This window comes from Haliotis rubra, unplaced genomic scaffold (assembly GCF_003918875.1).
Source record: "Haliotis rubra isolate DU_JTF1 unplaced genomic scaffold, ASM391887v1 Scf168, whole genome shotgun sequence".
NCBI classification, from domain to species: domain Eukaryota; kingdom Metazoa; phylum Mollusca; class Gastropoda; order Lepetellida; family Haliotidae; genus Haliotis; species Haliotis rubra.
In genome coordinates, this window is record NW_025765647.1 from 31,856 (window position 1) to 49,480 (window position 17,625).

Genomic DNA, 17,625 nt, shown 5'->3' on the forward strand with positions numbered 1-17,625 from the left:
AGGTGCACTGACAACATGATGTTTTAGAGGTGTTCACGCATGACGTACAGGAACAGATGTAGACAGAAACTCTTACAGGTAGATACGGACTGCTACACGTACACGGCTACATATACAGGTAGACAAGGTGTGGTTATAGGTGTTCCGAAAACATGAAGTACAGGTTTGGTAGAAAACTATACAGGTAGAACTGTGGAGGAGGAACACTCGCCTGTACATAAATATTACCACTGGAGTGAGTGAGTAAGAGTGAGTGAGTGAGTGAGTGAGTGAGTGAGTGAGTGAGTGAGTGAGTGAGTGATGAGTGAGTGAGTGAGTGAGTGAGTGAGTGAGTGAGTGAGTGAGTGAGTGAGTGAGTGAGTTTAGTATTATGCCGCACTCAGCAATATTCCAGCTATATGGCGGCAGTCTGTAAATAATCGAGTCTGGAACAGACAATCCAAAGATCGACAGCATGCACTGGAAGGCAAACAAGAGTTAAAGCAAGACAATAAGTGTTTATTCATTTTAGGCATTACATGTGCACACAGGAACAAGTATATGTTAGTGAATGAAGTAAATAAAGTGCAGGTGTAATTACAAATTTCCACAGGTGAATAATTCCTGCCCAGGGATCATCATTTATAGGAAGGAAAGCAACAGCAAGTGTCGATAAAACAGTCATTACAGGTACGAAAGGTAGAAAACAAACAAATATAGGAAGCAAACAACAGTATCAGGTATAGTCAATGACTATCACGGGTAGGTGGGTAATGGTTTTGGTTACAGGTGGGAAATATAATGCCATAACATTTACAGGTAGGTTATAAAGCCAAAAGGTAGGTAAACAGTTTAGAATGGTCAGCTAAAATAGCTAGGCACATACACTGAATGGTCAGCAAGAACAGTGGAATTTTCCACATGTACATTTTGAACATGCTTTCCACTGCATCGTTTAAAAATGAGGTTTGATGAAATATCTCTTCTGGCGACAAATCATGGCAATTTCGCTAACATAACGCGAGAATCACAACCTAACTGGCATTGGGTGTATCACAAGTAAAGTTTAATTTATTTGGAGTCCCTGAATTAATATTTTTCACGATTTAATTAAACGGTAAACCTTTCATCTTTATTACACGTTATTAATTATTTTCTGCTTCTTTTGTCATAACATCTCCGTTACGTGGTCGGATCGATACAATTTTCTACCACAAAGTTATTAAATTTTGTTTGAAACACTACCTGATACCGATAAAGATTAGAATTATGAAGCCGGTTATGTATGATTATTTTGTTGTCCAACTGACGTTCCATTGCCAGAGACAAAATGTATTTGATCCCTTTCTGTATTTTTGATAATGAGAGAGAATAAACAGACACATAGAAACACTGACCCAGACACATATACACAGTTACACACAGACGCGCATACACATAGACAGATGCATACAGATAGACAGACAGATATGCATATACACAGTGACACATACACATAGAGACACACACAGATAGACAGATACATAAACATACACACAAATATACAGACATAGACATATGCATAGAGATACACAGAGACGCACACAGATAGACATATGCATACAGAGACGCACACAGATACACACAGTTACATACGGATACACACAGATATACATACACACAGCGACGCACACAGGGTAGACAGTAACATACGGACACACACAGATATACATACACACAGCGACACACACAGGTATGCATACAGAGACACACGGACACACACAGATATACATACACACAACGACACACACAGATACACAGACACATACACGGATACACACAGCAATATACATACACGGACACAACAGATATACATACACAGATAGACAGTTACATACGGACACACACAGATATACAAACACACAGCGACGCACACAGAACGGATACAGACAGTTACATACGGACACACACAGATATACATACACACAGCGACGCACACAGATAGACAGTTACATACGGACACACACAGATATACATACACACAGCGACGCACACAGATAGACAGTTACATACGGACACACACACAGATATACATACACACAGAGACGCACACAGAAAGACAGTTACATACGGATACACACACAGATATACATACACACAGATAGACAGATGCATACGGACATACACAGATATACATACACACAGCGACGCACACAGATAGACAGTTACATACGGATACACACATATATACATACACACAGCGACGCACACAGATAGACAGTTACATACGGATACACACAAATATACATACACACAGCGACGCACAGAGATAGACAGTTACATACGGATACACACAGATATACATACACACAGCGACGCACACAGATCGACAGATGCATACGGACACACACAGATAGACAGATGCATATAGAGACAGACACATATATACATACAGAGACACACACATATACACAGACAGATATACAGACACAGACACTCACACATTCGGACGCACACAGATTGACAGACATATATACAGAGACACAAACAGACAGACACATACCGATAGATACATACAGAGACACACAGATACATATTACAGATTTATAAACAGACAATTACTCAGGCAGACACAGACACAGACACTATAAGTTATCACATCGTGTCGAGGGAAATACGGGGTTTTATCAGGCCGGAGGCGAGGGGAATACAACCTTACGAGGGACTGATAAAACCCTGTATTTCCCGAGACACGATGTGATAACGCATTTATCTAGCCGAATGTTTTTACTAAATCAAAAGAAAACAAAACAAAATTCTCAGTTGTTGTGGAAAAACGTTTCCTTGCTGCCATGTTGACACCAGCTGATCGATTGACCTCAGTGCAGCGCACGTTACTAAAGGCTTGGTGATGCACGCTTTTCTCACTTCGCGTGGTCACCGAGGCGTGGCGGGATAATACGACTTTTTATTACCCACGTGGTCAACGTATGGGTATTTGCATATTAATCTCGTACGTCACACGAGTGTCGTATCGCGTTGACCTGTGTCGTAACGACTTGACCTGAAATTCTAACGATTTGATTGGATAACCGATGACCTCTCAATTAGGTCACATTCTGACGTAACTATTTTTTCATCCATAACAAACACGTGAATTCATTCATTCTACAACTTAAATGCATTGTGGGAATGTAAACATTGCGAACGTTGCCGTGTCGCTGTTTAATTGTGAGTCGAACTGAGACATTATATCTGTCGAAAAACACAGACGCAATGTTTCCACCAGTGATGTTAGCCGAATGAAGCAACTGGAAACCAAGAAACGAGGTGCAACGGAGTAGTTTACTGTAGGAGGCTGTACGAGGCGATGACAACTGACATGCATCGTGACGTCGGTTACCATGGCAGTGACGTCATTAGTGTGACGTCATGCAAATATTGTACTACAGTACAAAACTCTTCCGCAACCCCTTTATGAAACCGGTTTCGGTTGGAAACCAAAAACATAACAAAAATACGCTATTTTGTCAATTTAAATGCATGTAAGACGTGGGTAATAAATAAAATACCACACTCGGTCTCATAGCATACGAATTATACGAAACTCGTGACCTTCCTTTGTTATCTGACCTCGCTTTCGCTCGGTCAGATACCATAGGAAGGACACTCGTTTCGTATAATTCGTATGTAATGAGACCTCGTGTAGTATTCTCTATTGTACTCCCTGCTCGCGGATCGTGACGGGTGTACATGGTATTTTATCAGAGTCACGTGAACCAATCAAAACTCGACATTCTTACATGAGGCTGGATAACGACACTTACGCACAGAGAAACATAAACGGACACTGCATATGTGATACTAGTTGATTCCCAAATTGAAAGTAAAAGTTGTATTCTAAAAACAACAAAGTATACAAATGACTACAAAGGTAGTACAATTGCAGTACAACATAGAGTGACATCACATATTCAAATGTAGTACAAAAACAGTTATTACTGCAACAAAGATTGTAATATTCACCTCACTGTAACGATGGTCTAGTTTACAAAATAGGCGGAGTTAACTCCCTTTATATACTTGAAAAAATCCCAGAAGATTCTTCTACTTCCTGGGTCGGAATATAGTGGAAAGGCCCATAGTTTGAGTTGGGCTTTACGTTACATCGGCATTATTCCAGCCATATAGTGACCAGATCAAGTCTGCATTCATAAACATTTCAAGTACAAAGTCCAAATGAATTTTATTTTAAAAACATATATATTCATTACATTGCTATTTTAAAAACAGAAAATGTCATAGCACTAAATTCAAAAGCAAGCAATTCGTTGTGGAAAGGCCCCTAGGGTTGTAGTACCTTCCAGAACTATGGTTTTGTAAATAATCGAGTCTGGACCAGACAATCCAGGGATCAACAGCCTGAACATCGATCTGCGCAATTGGGATACGATGACATGTGTCAACCCAGTCAGCGAGCCTGACCACCGGCTTCTTACGACAAGCATGGGTTGCTAAACATCAATTCTAACCCGGACCTTCACGGGTACGAAAGCAACCACCAGATTATGGAATGATGTTTTATGGTAGACATTTAGAGGACATTTACATTTTTGACGTCAGTGACAAAAACGATGCCAGATGCATTCCCCATGTTGACTTGTACTCTATGTGTTTGTCCAGGCGAATAATTGACTAGCCTCTGCCTGTGTTTGTGACGGGTGCTACCGGTGGGGCAGGATACGCTCAGCTTATCGCTAACGCTGGTAGCATCACTATTTGATGCCTAGTTAAACAACTTTTTTTATTTTTAGGACATAAATTCTGCAAACAAATCACAGAGTTGGTCTGATGTTTTGATTATGATCAGCGTTTCATTGAGTATTATATATTTATTAGTTTTCGAGTTAGATTGCAATTCATCGGTCCGATTTTGAGCGAAACGGACTATAGTCGAAATGAGAGATTCAATTCTGCTCTTGTCAGTGGTGTCTTGTTGATGTGGAAATCGTTTTGTGATTTATTACCAGACCTCAGGTGCCCACTGCCGGTCATCAGAAGACTATCGACCACGCTGGTTGTGATGGGAAGTGTCTCGGCGGTCAGTGGGGTCCCCACAGTGGTGTTAGCTGCTCCTATCCCATCTGTACCCTTCATCACGGGCTCCGGAGTGTGGACGGGAGCAATGGTATGTACACTTTCAACGTCGGGTATGAAGCCCATTTCTGGTGTCCTCCACCGTGATATTGCTGGAATATTGCTAAAAGCGGCGTAAAACCCAACTCACTCACTCACTCACTCACTACAATGTCGGATATATTTCCAAACTGACAATATAAATTTAGTAATTAGATCTACAGCAGTCTGCAGCTATCTAGAGCTCAAAGTGACTATTAATTATAGATCGTAATAACCGTATTTAGTTGTACTTATTTCGACTTACTTATACAGCATGTGGCCTGGATCAAAATAGCGGTTCGTCATATCCGTCAGTTCGTTATAAGCGTATTCGTGTTAAATGTAGTTTACTGTACATGGACAAGTGCGTTTCTTATTCGTGATTAGGGGGACGGTTAAAGCTGAAGGTATGTGGGAAACGTTGGTTCGAATCCAGATTTTCAACCTTATAAACTTCGAGTGTGTTTTTTTCAATACTGTATCGTCTATGATTTGACACACTTTGGAATTCCCCCAAACCATAAATTTTCAACACAATAACAAAAAATGAAATTTATTATGACAGCGATTATATTTATTAATATACTACCCTCAAAAGCTTAGACATACAAGTGTAAATGTAGCCACTTACTTCAGTCAACTGTTCTAAACTAGATTTTGCAAAATATTCCAAACTGTTTAAAGGTATTCTTTACACATGAGCTGATGTATTGTAAAACAAATTCGTAACGTTGAAAAGATTATTGTCATGAGTTCAATAAATGATGAAACTCAGTGAAAATTGGCTAATTCTTAACAAAACTTTACACCAAATCGATATTTGCACATGATTTTCGGCAAGTTGATGTATGATCCTCGAGCAAGTCATCTGCATAAGGTTGGCAGTTGGTTCCCCCAAGTTAGTGGAGAAATGCATCTTCGATGTAACCATATATATTTACATAACATAGTGAGTACTTTAAGTGACTCTAAACTTTCGATGGGAAGGATATAAATACTTTGCTGCAGAGCTTCATTCGAAAAGAAACGTATCTCGGCGATGCCAGTTAATGCGTTGACATGCCAACCCTTCACTGCACTAAGTGTCGAAGGGTCAGCTGAGATTTTCTCACATACAGATAACCCCAGGGGTGTTCTTAAATACAATCAGTGCTGACCACGTCGGCATGTGACGGAACAAGACCTGTTCTGCACTCATCACTGCCTCACAATGGTATCTCAAAGCAAAGGCACCAGTTAAAGTATGGAAGTTACGGTATTCTTAGCGCTGATATCACTTACAGGAAAGATGGAATCGGTTAACGTTTCTGTTAGCGTTGTGGGTGCTCTTGAAATGATGACCTTGGGATGATGTGAACACGTCTCAATTTTATTGGTTGCGGGTTATTTACTGTTAAGTGTGTTTACGGATGCATCAATGAAACTAATAGTGATGCCAATAATGGTACACGCAGCATGGTCCTGTAGGATGAGATGTGAAATCGTATCCAGGCACGATACGGCACATTGCATACAAGTTCCTATAGATGAATCCGAATTATTTCTGGGAGAAGGATCCACACATAGTATTATATGTTTTCTCTTGAAAACATCAAGACATCCTTACATAACGAATGACATGATGTCGTAGTAATGTCATGCATAGCTTATTCTATTTGTTTATTTGTCGGTATCCCCCCCCCCTTCCTCCTCGTCATCATCACCATCAGCATCAACATTATACTACTGCTCTACACACATTAGGTCAGCATAGATATATAAACACAAGCAATCACTCGGATAACGTATCTGCAATCTGCATCCAAATGCGGTTATTAATAGTTATCGTTGTTAAAATATGCATCATCAATGCTACTACTATTGCTGCTGCTACTACTACAACTATCACCACCGCCACTACTATAACTACTACTAATGATACTACAACTATCACCACCACCACTACTACAACTACTACTACTGCTACTACAACTGCTACTACTACAACTACTACCGCCACCACCACGACCACTACTACTACAACTACTACCACCCACCACTAGTACCACCACCACATGTACTACTACTGCTGCTATTACAACAGCCAAAACTACTACTACTACTACTGTTATTACTTGTACTACTACTGCTACTACAAAATGTCAAGTGTTGTGAAAAAAATACATACATGCATACACAGATCAACCTCCATACATACACAGATAAACCTCAATACATACATACATATATCAACCTCCATACATATATACACAGATCAACCTCCATACATATATACATAGATCAACCTCCATACATACATACACAGATCAACCTCCATACATACACAGATCAACCTCCATATATACACAGATCAACCTCCATACATACACAGATCAACCTCCATACATACATACATAGATCAACCTCCATACATACATACATAGATCAACCTCCATACATACATAGATCAACCTCCATACATACATAGATCAACATCCATACATACACAGATCAACCTCCTTACATACACAGATCAACGTCCATACATACACAGATCAACCTCCATACATACACAGATCAACCTCCATACATACACAGATCAACATCCATACATACATAGATCAACCTCCATACATACGCAGATCAACCTCCATACATACACAGATCAACCTCCATACATACATAGATCAAACTCCATACATACATAGATCAACATCCATACATACACAGATCAACCTCCATACATACGCAGATCAACCTCCATACATACACAGATCAACCTCCATACATACACAGATCAACATACACAGATCAACCTCCATACATACGCAGATCAACCTCCATACATACACAGATCAACCTCCATACATACACAGATCAACCTCCATACATACACAGATCAACCTCCATACATACACAGATCAACCTCCATACATACACAGATCCACCTCCATACATACATAGATCCACCTCCATACATACACAGATCCACCTCCATACATACACAGATCCACCTCCATACATACACAGATCAACCTCCATACATACATACATAGATCAACCTCCATACATACATAGATCAACTTCCATACATACATAGATCAACATCCATACATACACAGATCAACCTCCTTACATACACAGATCAACCTCCATACATACACAGATCAACCTCAATACATACACAGATCAACCTCCATACATACACAGATCAACCTCCATACATACACAGATCAACCTCCATACATACATAGATCAACCTCCATGCATACGCAGATCAACCTCCATACATACATACATACATACACAGATCAACCTCCATACATACACAGATCAACCTCCATACATACACAGATCAACCTCCATACATACACAGATCAACCTCCATACATACACAGATCAACCTCCATACATACACAGATCAACCTCCATACATACACAGATCAACCTCCATACATACACAGATCAACCTCCATACATACATAGATCAACCTCCATACATACACAGATCAACCTCCATACATACACAGATCAACCTCCATACATACACAGATCAACCTCCATACATACACAGATCAACCTCCATACATACACAGATCAACCTCCATACATACACAGATCAACCTCCATACATACACAGATCAACCTCCATACATACATACATACATACATACACAGATCAGATCCTCTCCATACATACACAGATCAACCTCCATACATACACAGATCAACCTCCATACATACACAGATCAACCTCCATACATACATACATACATACACAGATCAACCTCCATACATACACAGATCAACCTCCATACATACACAGATCAACCTCCATACATACACAGATCAACCTCCATACATTCACAGATCAACCTCCATACATACATAGATCAACCTCCATACATACACAGATCAACCTCCATACATACACAGATCAACCTCCATACATACACAGATCAACCTCCATACATACACAGATCAACCTCCATACATACACAGATCAACCTCCATACATACACAGATCAACCTCCATACATACACAGATCAACCTCCATACATACACAGATCAACCTCCATACATTCACAGATCAACCTCCATACATACACAGATCAACCTCCATACATACACAGATCAACCTCCATACATACACAGATCAACCTCCATACATACACAGATCAACCTCCATACATACACAGATCAACCTCCATACATTCACAGATCAACCTCGTCGAGTCCGAACTGGCACTAGGCCAACCCCAATTACAATCGATTATCAAAGGTTCCACGTGTGAGGTCTTGAAAGGACATACAATGCCATGGTGTAAATAGTTTCTTGGTGGCACAATCCTGCCTATAACGTGTCCATTCACACTGGCTCCCTGTCTACAAATGAACAATAAAGATCTCATACTACCGCTTATCGTGTCGAATAATTACTCTTTTTCGGCTAGGCAAGCATCCAACCGATCCTCATGACGCACATTAGACACCTTTGACATATGGTCCAGATGATTATTCTGTTTGGCGTTAAAGGTCAATATAAATGAATGTAAAGAGCACAAGAAGAATTATAATTAGCATATACTCTAGTTCGTTTCTTTCGTTTGGTTTTACGCCGCTTTTAACAATATTCCAGCAATATCACGGCGGGGGTCACCAGAAATGGGCTTCACACATTGTACCCATGTGGCCGTGGGGTTCGAACCCGGGTCTTCAGGGTGACAAGTGAACGCTTTACCCACTAGGCTAGCCCACTGCCACTCACTTGCTTGGAAAGGAATTAACTAAGAAACGAAGTAGAACAGGGTGCCATTGTACAAAGCGATCTTAGCGCTAAGGTGATCGTAACTCCCATACCTTAACATAGACTTACGACTGGCGGAGCGCTAACGTTGTTTTGTACAACGACACCCTGGGCCTAGATTTTTGAAGCTAAGATAGTCGTAAGTTAATGTTAATGTATGGCACTTACGACTATATTAGCGCTTAGTTAATGTTAATGTATGGCACTTACGACTATATTAGCGCTAAGAGAGCTTCGAAAATCTAGGCCCAGGGACCCATTTCACAAAGCGATCGTAGCGCTAAGGTGATCGTAACTGCCATACTTTAACATGACTTACGACAGTAGTAGCGCTACGACCTCTTTGTGATAGGGGCCCTATCATCAACACACTATGCTTATCGTAAAAGCCGACTTACAGGATTAGGTGGTCAAACTTTGTTGGTGCCTGCCGCCGTATCCCAACTGCTTAGGTCGGTGCTCATGCTGTCAATCACTGGAAAACCAGACCAATAATGGAGTACTTGTAGGATGTTGCCATATAGCTGGAATAATGCTGAATACGGCGTTGAACAACATCCTGAATCAGTATGGTGTAATTACTCTGTCGGGGAAAGATAAAAGTTCCACACAAGTCGAATGTATGATATTCCATAATCAGTAACGAGTCATTTACTCGAATATTTGTAATAACTGATATGGAGTGAGACAATGGTTTGTTCAGTAAGTGCTGGTGGTGGAATTGGGTTTAACGTCGTGCTTGAGAATATTTCACTCATATGACGACGTGCATGCGTGTGTATGTGTATGTGGGGCTGCTTGTACTAGCCCAGACTTAAGCTGGTTTTATAGTGCTAACCCACTGAGATACCATGCCGCAGTGAAGCATGAATACCCCACTCAGACACATTATACTGACTCCGAGCCGACCAGTCCTTGTTGTACCCATTAATGCCGAGCGCCAGGCAGGGACCAACAAGTACCATATTTTAACGTCTTCTGGTATGACGCGGCCGGGGATCGAACCCGCGACCTTCCGCTCTCCGGGCGGACGCTCTTACCACTACACCACGGAGGCGGCCCGAATATTTGTAATAACTGATATGGAGTGGGACAATGGTTTGTTCAGTAAATGAGTATAGGTTTACGGCACTTTTAGCAATATTCCAGCAATATCACAGCTGGGAACCCCAGAAATTGGCTTCACACATTGTACGGCTGTGGGGAATCGAAAAGGATCTTCGGCGTCCCGAGCGAACACTTTAACCACTAGGCTACCCCACTGCCCCTTGTTTCGTAACAGATTTAGTAAGTGAAATATATGAATGTTGTTTTACGGCGTGGTCAGCACTTACCATTACGACAACCTCCGGCCTTGTTGAAAAGTATCTTGACTTTTCAACGTAAAGTGACGTACCCAATTTATTTCATTCCGTGTATGTGTACCATATATATAAGAGACGACTATGGCGGTGAGGCTTAATGACTCGATTGATGGATGTCATTGCGTTACTTTTGTATAGGTCGATGTTCATGAGGTTGATCACTGAACTGTCGTGTCCAGACTCAATTATTCACAGACTGCAGTCTATTTGTTATGTTCCTCGTTATTTACAAAACAAACACCCCAAAACCAATTCCATAAACACAAGCTCAAAAATAGCATATGGTTCTGCAGCGAGATATAACAGTAAGTTTTAAAGCCTCTTTTAGCAATACTACAGCAGTATCACGGCGGCCACCACAAAAGGGCTCAAGACGGCACTCATGACGTTTATTGTCCAGGCAGTCGCGTACAGAAGAAAGCGTTGTGTAACGAGACACATATCACGTGACCGGACTTTTCTCTTGTTTGTAATCAAACGCGCATATTCATAATAAGAAGAGACTGGACTCACGAAAGCTTTTCGGCGCTCTCTTCATAATGTTTTACATTGTTACATATATATTCTTCCACAACTGCGACAGTTAGGTCTATGACAGTACATATTAGATATCAAACTGGCTGCATCGTTTGCTCTCCATCAGCTTCGATGACAGCACGTGAAGCCGAACAACCTATGTCAACAAAGGATCGCTACGCAAATCGAAATAGTGTTACACGTTTTTGGATATCTTCTCAGTGAAACTAAACCATTCTATTAAAGATGATTAGTTAGATGTGTAGACTCGTCAAAAATAAAAGAGCTAAGAAATATGTACATTATATTGAATGGACATGGCAAGATGTGACGAATCGTCACATTTTTCTGGCCTGTGGCAGAGGTACTATGCTGGCTTGCCGCATGGAACTCTGGGTAGGAGAGTGGTAACGAGAATAACGTTAATAGTGTGTGATGTCTTTGTAACGATCGCTTGTTTTTGTTTTGTAGGTGATTATTGTGGGGGTTTTAGGGCTAGAGCTCGCCAAGGAAGCAATGAAAGAAAGGTCGAGGAAGCTGAAGTGGCTGGTAAGTTTAGATAGAAAGATCTTGTGGCAACGGATGCATCTTACTGGAAAAAATTATGTTTTTTTTAAAAATTTCTCTGTGAGTGAGTGAGTGAGTGACCCAATGGAACGAGACAATGTTTCCTCGCTGTAATTTTAGATGACTTAACAACTTAAAGAATTAACAAGCTTAACATTTATAGCGATCTTTTTATCGTTCAGTCTAACGTACATCAAATCTACAGGAGACACAAACACCATTAAAAGCACGGTCAGCTTATCCCTTCATTTCCAAATCCGACTAACAAAGAGGCGAGACAGTCATAGGCCTCTGCCATGCCCAGGGGACGCAACTCTGAACAGCTAATTGCGGCGCCTCAGACGCCTGGGCCACCTGGGCCCCAATACAACCTGAATTGCTGTGACAGACAGACGCTGTAAATATACAACAGACACCATAGAACTGGTATGGTGCAGACACAATGACATGATAAACATAATCAAGGTTAATGTTACAGTCAAACCCAATTAACGCTAGCATGGTTAAAGCGTAATGGTAGCGTATGGCCTCGACAACGTGTTAAACATCAACAATCCACTTGACTCCAACCTTGGCTTCGAAATTGTTACTGCATTTGAATTTGATTTCTAATTATATGAATATGAAAGCAGGTGGTGGCGTTGACACTGTTCTTATATCGAAATTGCGTGCTGAAATATTGTACCGTAAAGATATGGAAAAAAAACGAGAGGGAAAAGAAAGACAGAGAGAGATAGAGAGGAAAGGAAAGAGTGCGCGAGAGAGAGAGAAACAGAAAGAGAGATAAAGAGGGGGAAGAGAGAGAGGTGACAGAGAGAAAAACGAGATAGAGGGAAAGAAAGAGGGAGAGAGAGAAACAGAAAGATAGAGGGAGAGGGAGGAAGAGAGAGGAGTGAGAGAGAAAGAAAGAGATATAGAGACAAAGAAAGGGTGAGAGAGAGAGAAACAGAAAGAGAGATAAGAGGGGGAAGTGACAGAGAGAAAGAAAGAGATATAGAGGGAAAGAAAGAGGGAGGGGTGACAGAAACAGAAAGATAGAGAGAGAGGGAGGACGAGAGAGAGAGAGAGGAGGGAGAGAGAGAGAGAGAGAGAGAGGAGGGAGAGAGAGAGAGGGAGGACGAGAAAGAGAGAGAGAGAGATTAGGAATTCCGGATGTTAGTAAATCGTAAAGGTCACGAGAAGCTCATTACAATCAGTGTAAATAGAGATACTTAAAGGGCCTTGGCAACATATATTGAAACAAGAGCTCAAGTGTCTCTCGTAAATTGGAAAACTAACCTGGATTCTATTTGACCTTTAGAGCTCCCGATTCCGTCGATAATGTTCGATTCGTAAAAGCCAGGCACAGGAAGAAATCAACCACTTTGATCCGATCCCAGTTATATAGACATATTATAAAGTAGGGGAACTTGAACTAGAAGTATAAGAGTTAACAAATATTTCAAAGACAGACATCTTATGAACGCACCAACATTTCTCTTTATCGCCACCCCTAAATACAACGCATGGATGCACGTGCACAACGCAGTACACGTGCATGGGGTGTCGCTCTTGATTTTGACGATTTTCAAGAAAGTCGATAAATCACTGTAGACCATTAATTTTGACAATCATCGTGCATCACACAGTTGTTAGTGTTTGTTTCTATCCGGGTGCTTTTGTTATGTTTTTGTTTGAAAATGAACACCAATCATCTTTCAAGAGCTGTGGTCATAAGAAAGTGCAAAACATTCATTATCATCAAATCAGCATTAATTGCCTCCGATATATCTCCAAACAAATTTCAATCGTAAATCAAAAATGAAGTTCCCCTACCTTTACTGAAGAGTATATTATTAGCATAATGACAGACACTGAGGCCCAAAACGAATATCAAGAAAAGAGACACAAGTGTGTATTAATTTGACTGTTAGCATGTGGTGAAACACATTGTGTTTATTACTCAGGAGCATCAGCTGTTCAATAGTCATCGTGATCGTAGTCGTGCAAAACAGTCGGAGTTGACAGAGTTGCGTTCCTTAGTCGTGTCAGATATTTATGATCGTGAGTTCGATTTCCGGTTCCGGTTCCGGTTCTAGTTTTCTTAGCACCATATCCTTACTGTAAGACTTGCATCACACTGTAATTTCCCCCTCATGAAACACCGTGATGTAACTGAAATACTATTCTCAGCGGCGTTCACATAAATCCAGTCACTAATAATACATATGTCCTGTTTTGGTACTGATATATGCCTATACAATGTCCAGACGTCAGGTGAAAGTATTCTGTTTCCATAGTAACGGATCATCAGCACATGGACGAGCATCTTATTGTGCTGTTATTAGCGTGGGTGAGAGAGGCGCTGTCACTGACCTTTATATCGCTGCTTAAATACTTCCAGATCGATTATCACGAATGTTATAAATGCACTATCCTATATGTATTATACAAGGCCAGATAGTTTGTAAAGTACCTGGCAGTTAGGGTAGCCATGGCCCAAGTGGTTAAAGCGTTTGCTCGTCACGCCGAATACCTTGGTTCGATTCCCCACACAATGTGTGGAGACTCCCGCCGTGATATTGCTGGAATATTGCTGAAAGCAGCGTAAAAATGTAACTCACTCTCTCAGTCACTCACTCACTCGTACAGTACCGCTTGAAATTTGACGTGGTTGATTATTCTATCAAACAAAGTACATGAAAAACACCCCCCAAAACAATAATCTGAAAAAGAATTTCGACCAGTCAGAGAGCTGGTATCCGACACGCCTTCACTCGGTGCGGTCCGATGTCGGCCATTTGTGCCCAGGTGGTTTCAAAGTGGTGAGTCGACCGTCGACTGTGTATGTTATTTATAAATAACAAAGAAATTATAAGTATTTTAATAGGGTCTGAATAAACACTAAAGTCAATGTAGATTTGCCAGTTTACTTTAGATACATCAATATAAGGCGAGGGTTACTTACGGAGCAGTCTAAGTAAAATTAGGTTCATTATTATTCGTTACACTGTTATACTGAGTCTAACAAATCCTTGTGGAAGGTCGCGTCAGGTAACCTTTGAGCGACCTATGACCGTCCAATCAAACGCGAGACGACCGAACGGATTTAACCAATCAGACTACGGCTACTATTTAGGGTTCGGCGGGACTTACAAAATGGATTTTCTCTTCCCCGGTCACCAACACTGATCTCACAACAAATGAAAACCCGCATAAAACACAGATATATGACCTGCAGAATATACGCTTTGGGGTTTCTGTTGACATGGTTATCATTAGCTAATATTTCCGCAAGCTGACATCCTTGAATACTGACAAAACGCTATTTTCTTCGACTGTTTACTCACTGTTGTGGCCTGCTCCATGTGCATCACACGGAAGCGATCGTACGGAAAATAGCATTCGGAATCGTTCGGGTACAAAACTTTTTCGAAGTAAAAGTTGAAAAGGTATGTGCGAATGTTAACTTTCGCGATTTGGTAAGCTGTGTTCTGATTGGTCAATTGAAAAGAGTACCTGACGCGACCTTCCATAAGGTTTTGTTAGACTCAGTATAGCAGTGTAACGAATACTACTGAGCCTAAGTTTACTTAGACTGACTTACGGAGTGTCTAGCCATGTCTGTAGATATATCTAAAGTGCATTTCTAACATTTATGACATTCCAATATTTGGGAGTATTCAATATGCAATCAACGACTCTAGGGCCTGTGGCGTTTCTAATTGTTTTGTTATTAGTCTGGGCGAAAATAACTTGATACTTTAATGACGTTTTTGATAACATCATTTTGTACCAAATCAAAGTGCACGTCTACCTGGCGACATTTCCGTATGAGGAATATTTCAAAGATTCAAAGACTTGGAATTCAAGCAAAGTAAACGAATATTGGTCATCAGGTTTCTTAAAGTGATCTTACACTTACACTGCTGGGTGAATTGTAAATAACCTTTGAATGAAAGGAATTAAAAGATATATTCACTCCCTGTATCTAACTCTGGAAATTGGCCTACATGTGTACTGTTTTATTAATTTAATTGAATTGTTTTTTATTGAAAAATACATTTTTTTCTTATAAGGGTCTTTAACTAATAAAGTTAACAGTTTAATGAATATTTTTAAATGGGATGTTTCTCTCCCAATACTGATATACACGTGTACAATTTCTGTTTTTTACATTGATGTTTCCTTATATACTCATGTCAATAATGGTTGTCAAAACCCTCCCCACCCCTACCCCCACACACCCCACCCCACACACCCTCTCCAATAAAAAATTAAAGGGGGTGACAACCATTATTGGCATGAGTATATAATTTACGTCTTAAACAAAGAAAACGAAAGTAAAATGTCTAATTTCCTGCGATTTCTTCCAGGCTATTTCAGTGCAGATAACATCAATTTTCACCACCCAGCTCGTTCTGCTGCACACAGCGTGGAGTGTGTGGGGCCTAGTAGCGTGTCTCACCAACCCAGATCCTGGACCACACTTCGCAGCGCAGTGCAACGTTAACAACGGGGGTATCACCGTCCAAGCCGCATATGGCGTTATCGTCGGAATTGGAATGGTGGTCGCCTGTGTAGTGACATCCATCTGTTCCTCAGCTGTAGTGAAGGCCATAAAATCTACAGAACGGGAGGAAGGAACGGAAGTGATCGTATAATGAGGGGTCATCTCAAACGTATTTATGAAGTGTAACGGCAAGAGGCTACACAGTTTCTCTCATAAATGACACTAGAGAGAAATCATTTGGTTTTCAGTGTGTGTGTGTGAGTGCATGCGTGTGTGCGTGTGCGTGTCATGTTCATGTCCGTCTTCGCATTCTAAATGCGTACATCGATGCTCCCGGCGACAATCACCGGATTGTCTGGTCCGACCCACTATAACGCTGACTACGACTAGCATAGGTTTCCGTGTACCAATCCAAACCCGGAATCCCTACGCAGCGTATTTAAGGTAATCAAGGGACATTATATTACGTTGTTCACTGGTTACGAGGGGGGACATGGGTTGATGTAAACATAAACAAACATCGAGGGTACATCAACCCATGGGCCCAGAGGGACCAGTGAACAACGTATTTATCTTACCGAACACCTTAATGTTAGTTTTGAATTGTTTGAAGCACGGGTACAAATCTTTTTTGTAGCCATCGCTCGATTATGCTGACAAGAAAAACAGATTTAGAGTTATCTCCCTTCCATCGATTTGCATTCGCAAAACATCGGTAATTTCCGTACATCATTACTTGATTCAATGTAATTCGAGATAAAGA

At 40.8% G+C, this 17,625-nt stretch overlaps 1 protein-coding gene across 1 annotated transcript; it reads left to right on the top strand.

The window, feature by feature from the left end:
- The first annotated feature begins 12,280 nt into the window (after positions 1–12,280).
- LOC124272241 lies at positions 12,281–17,288 on the top strand. The gene is made up of 2 exons (XM_046707396.1): positions 12,281–12,352; positions 16,726–17,288. Exons 1-2 carry the CDS (start codon positions 12,320–12,322, stop codon positions 17,011–17,013), a joined length of 321 nt encoding a protein of 106 aa, XP_046563352.1. The 5' UTR covers positions 12,281–12,319; the 3' UTR covers positions 17,014–17,288.
- The last annotated feature ends 337 nt before the right edge of the window (positions 17,289–17,625 follow it).

Coding starts and splice junctions, on each gene's coding strand:
- LOC124272241 (XM_046707396.1), top strand. CDS start 12,320: ATGAAAGAAAGGTCGAGGAAGCTGAAGTGGCTG. Junction 12,353..16,725: donor CGAGGAAGCTGAAGTGGCTG/GTAAGTTTAGAT, acceptor GATTTCTTCCAG/GCTATTTCAGTGCAGATAAC.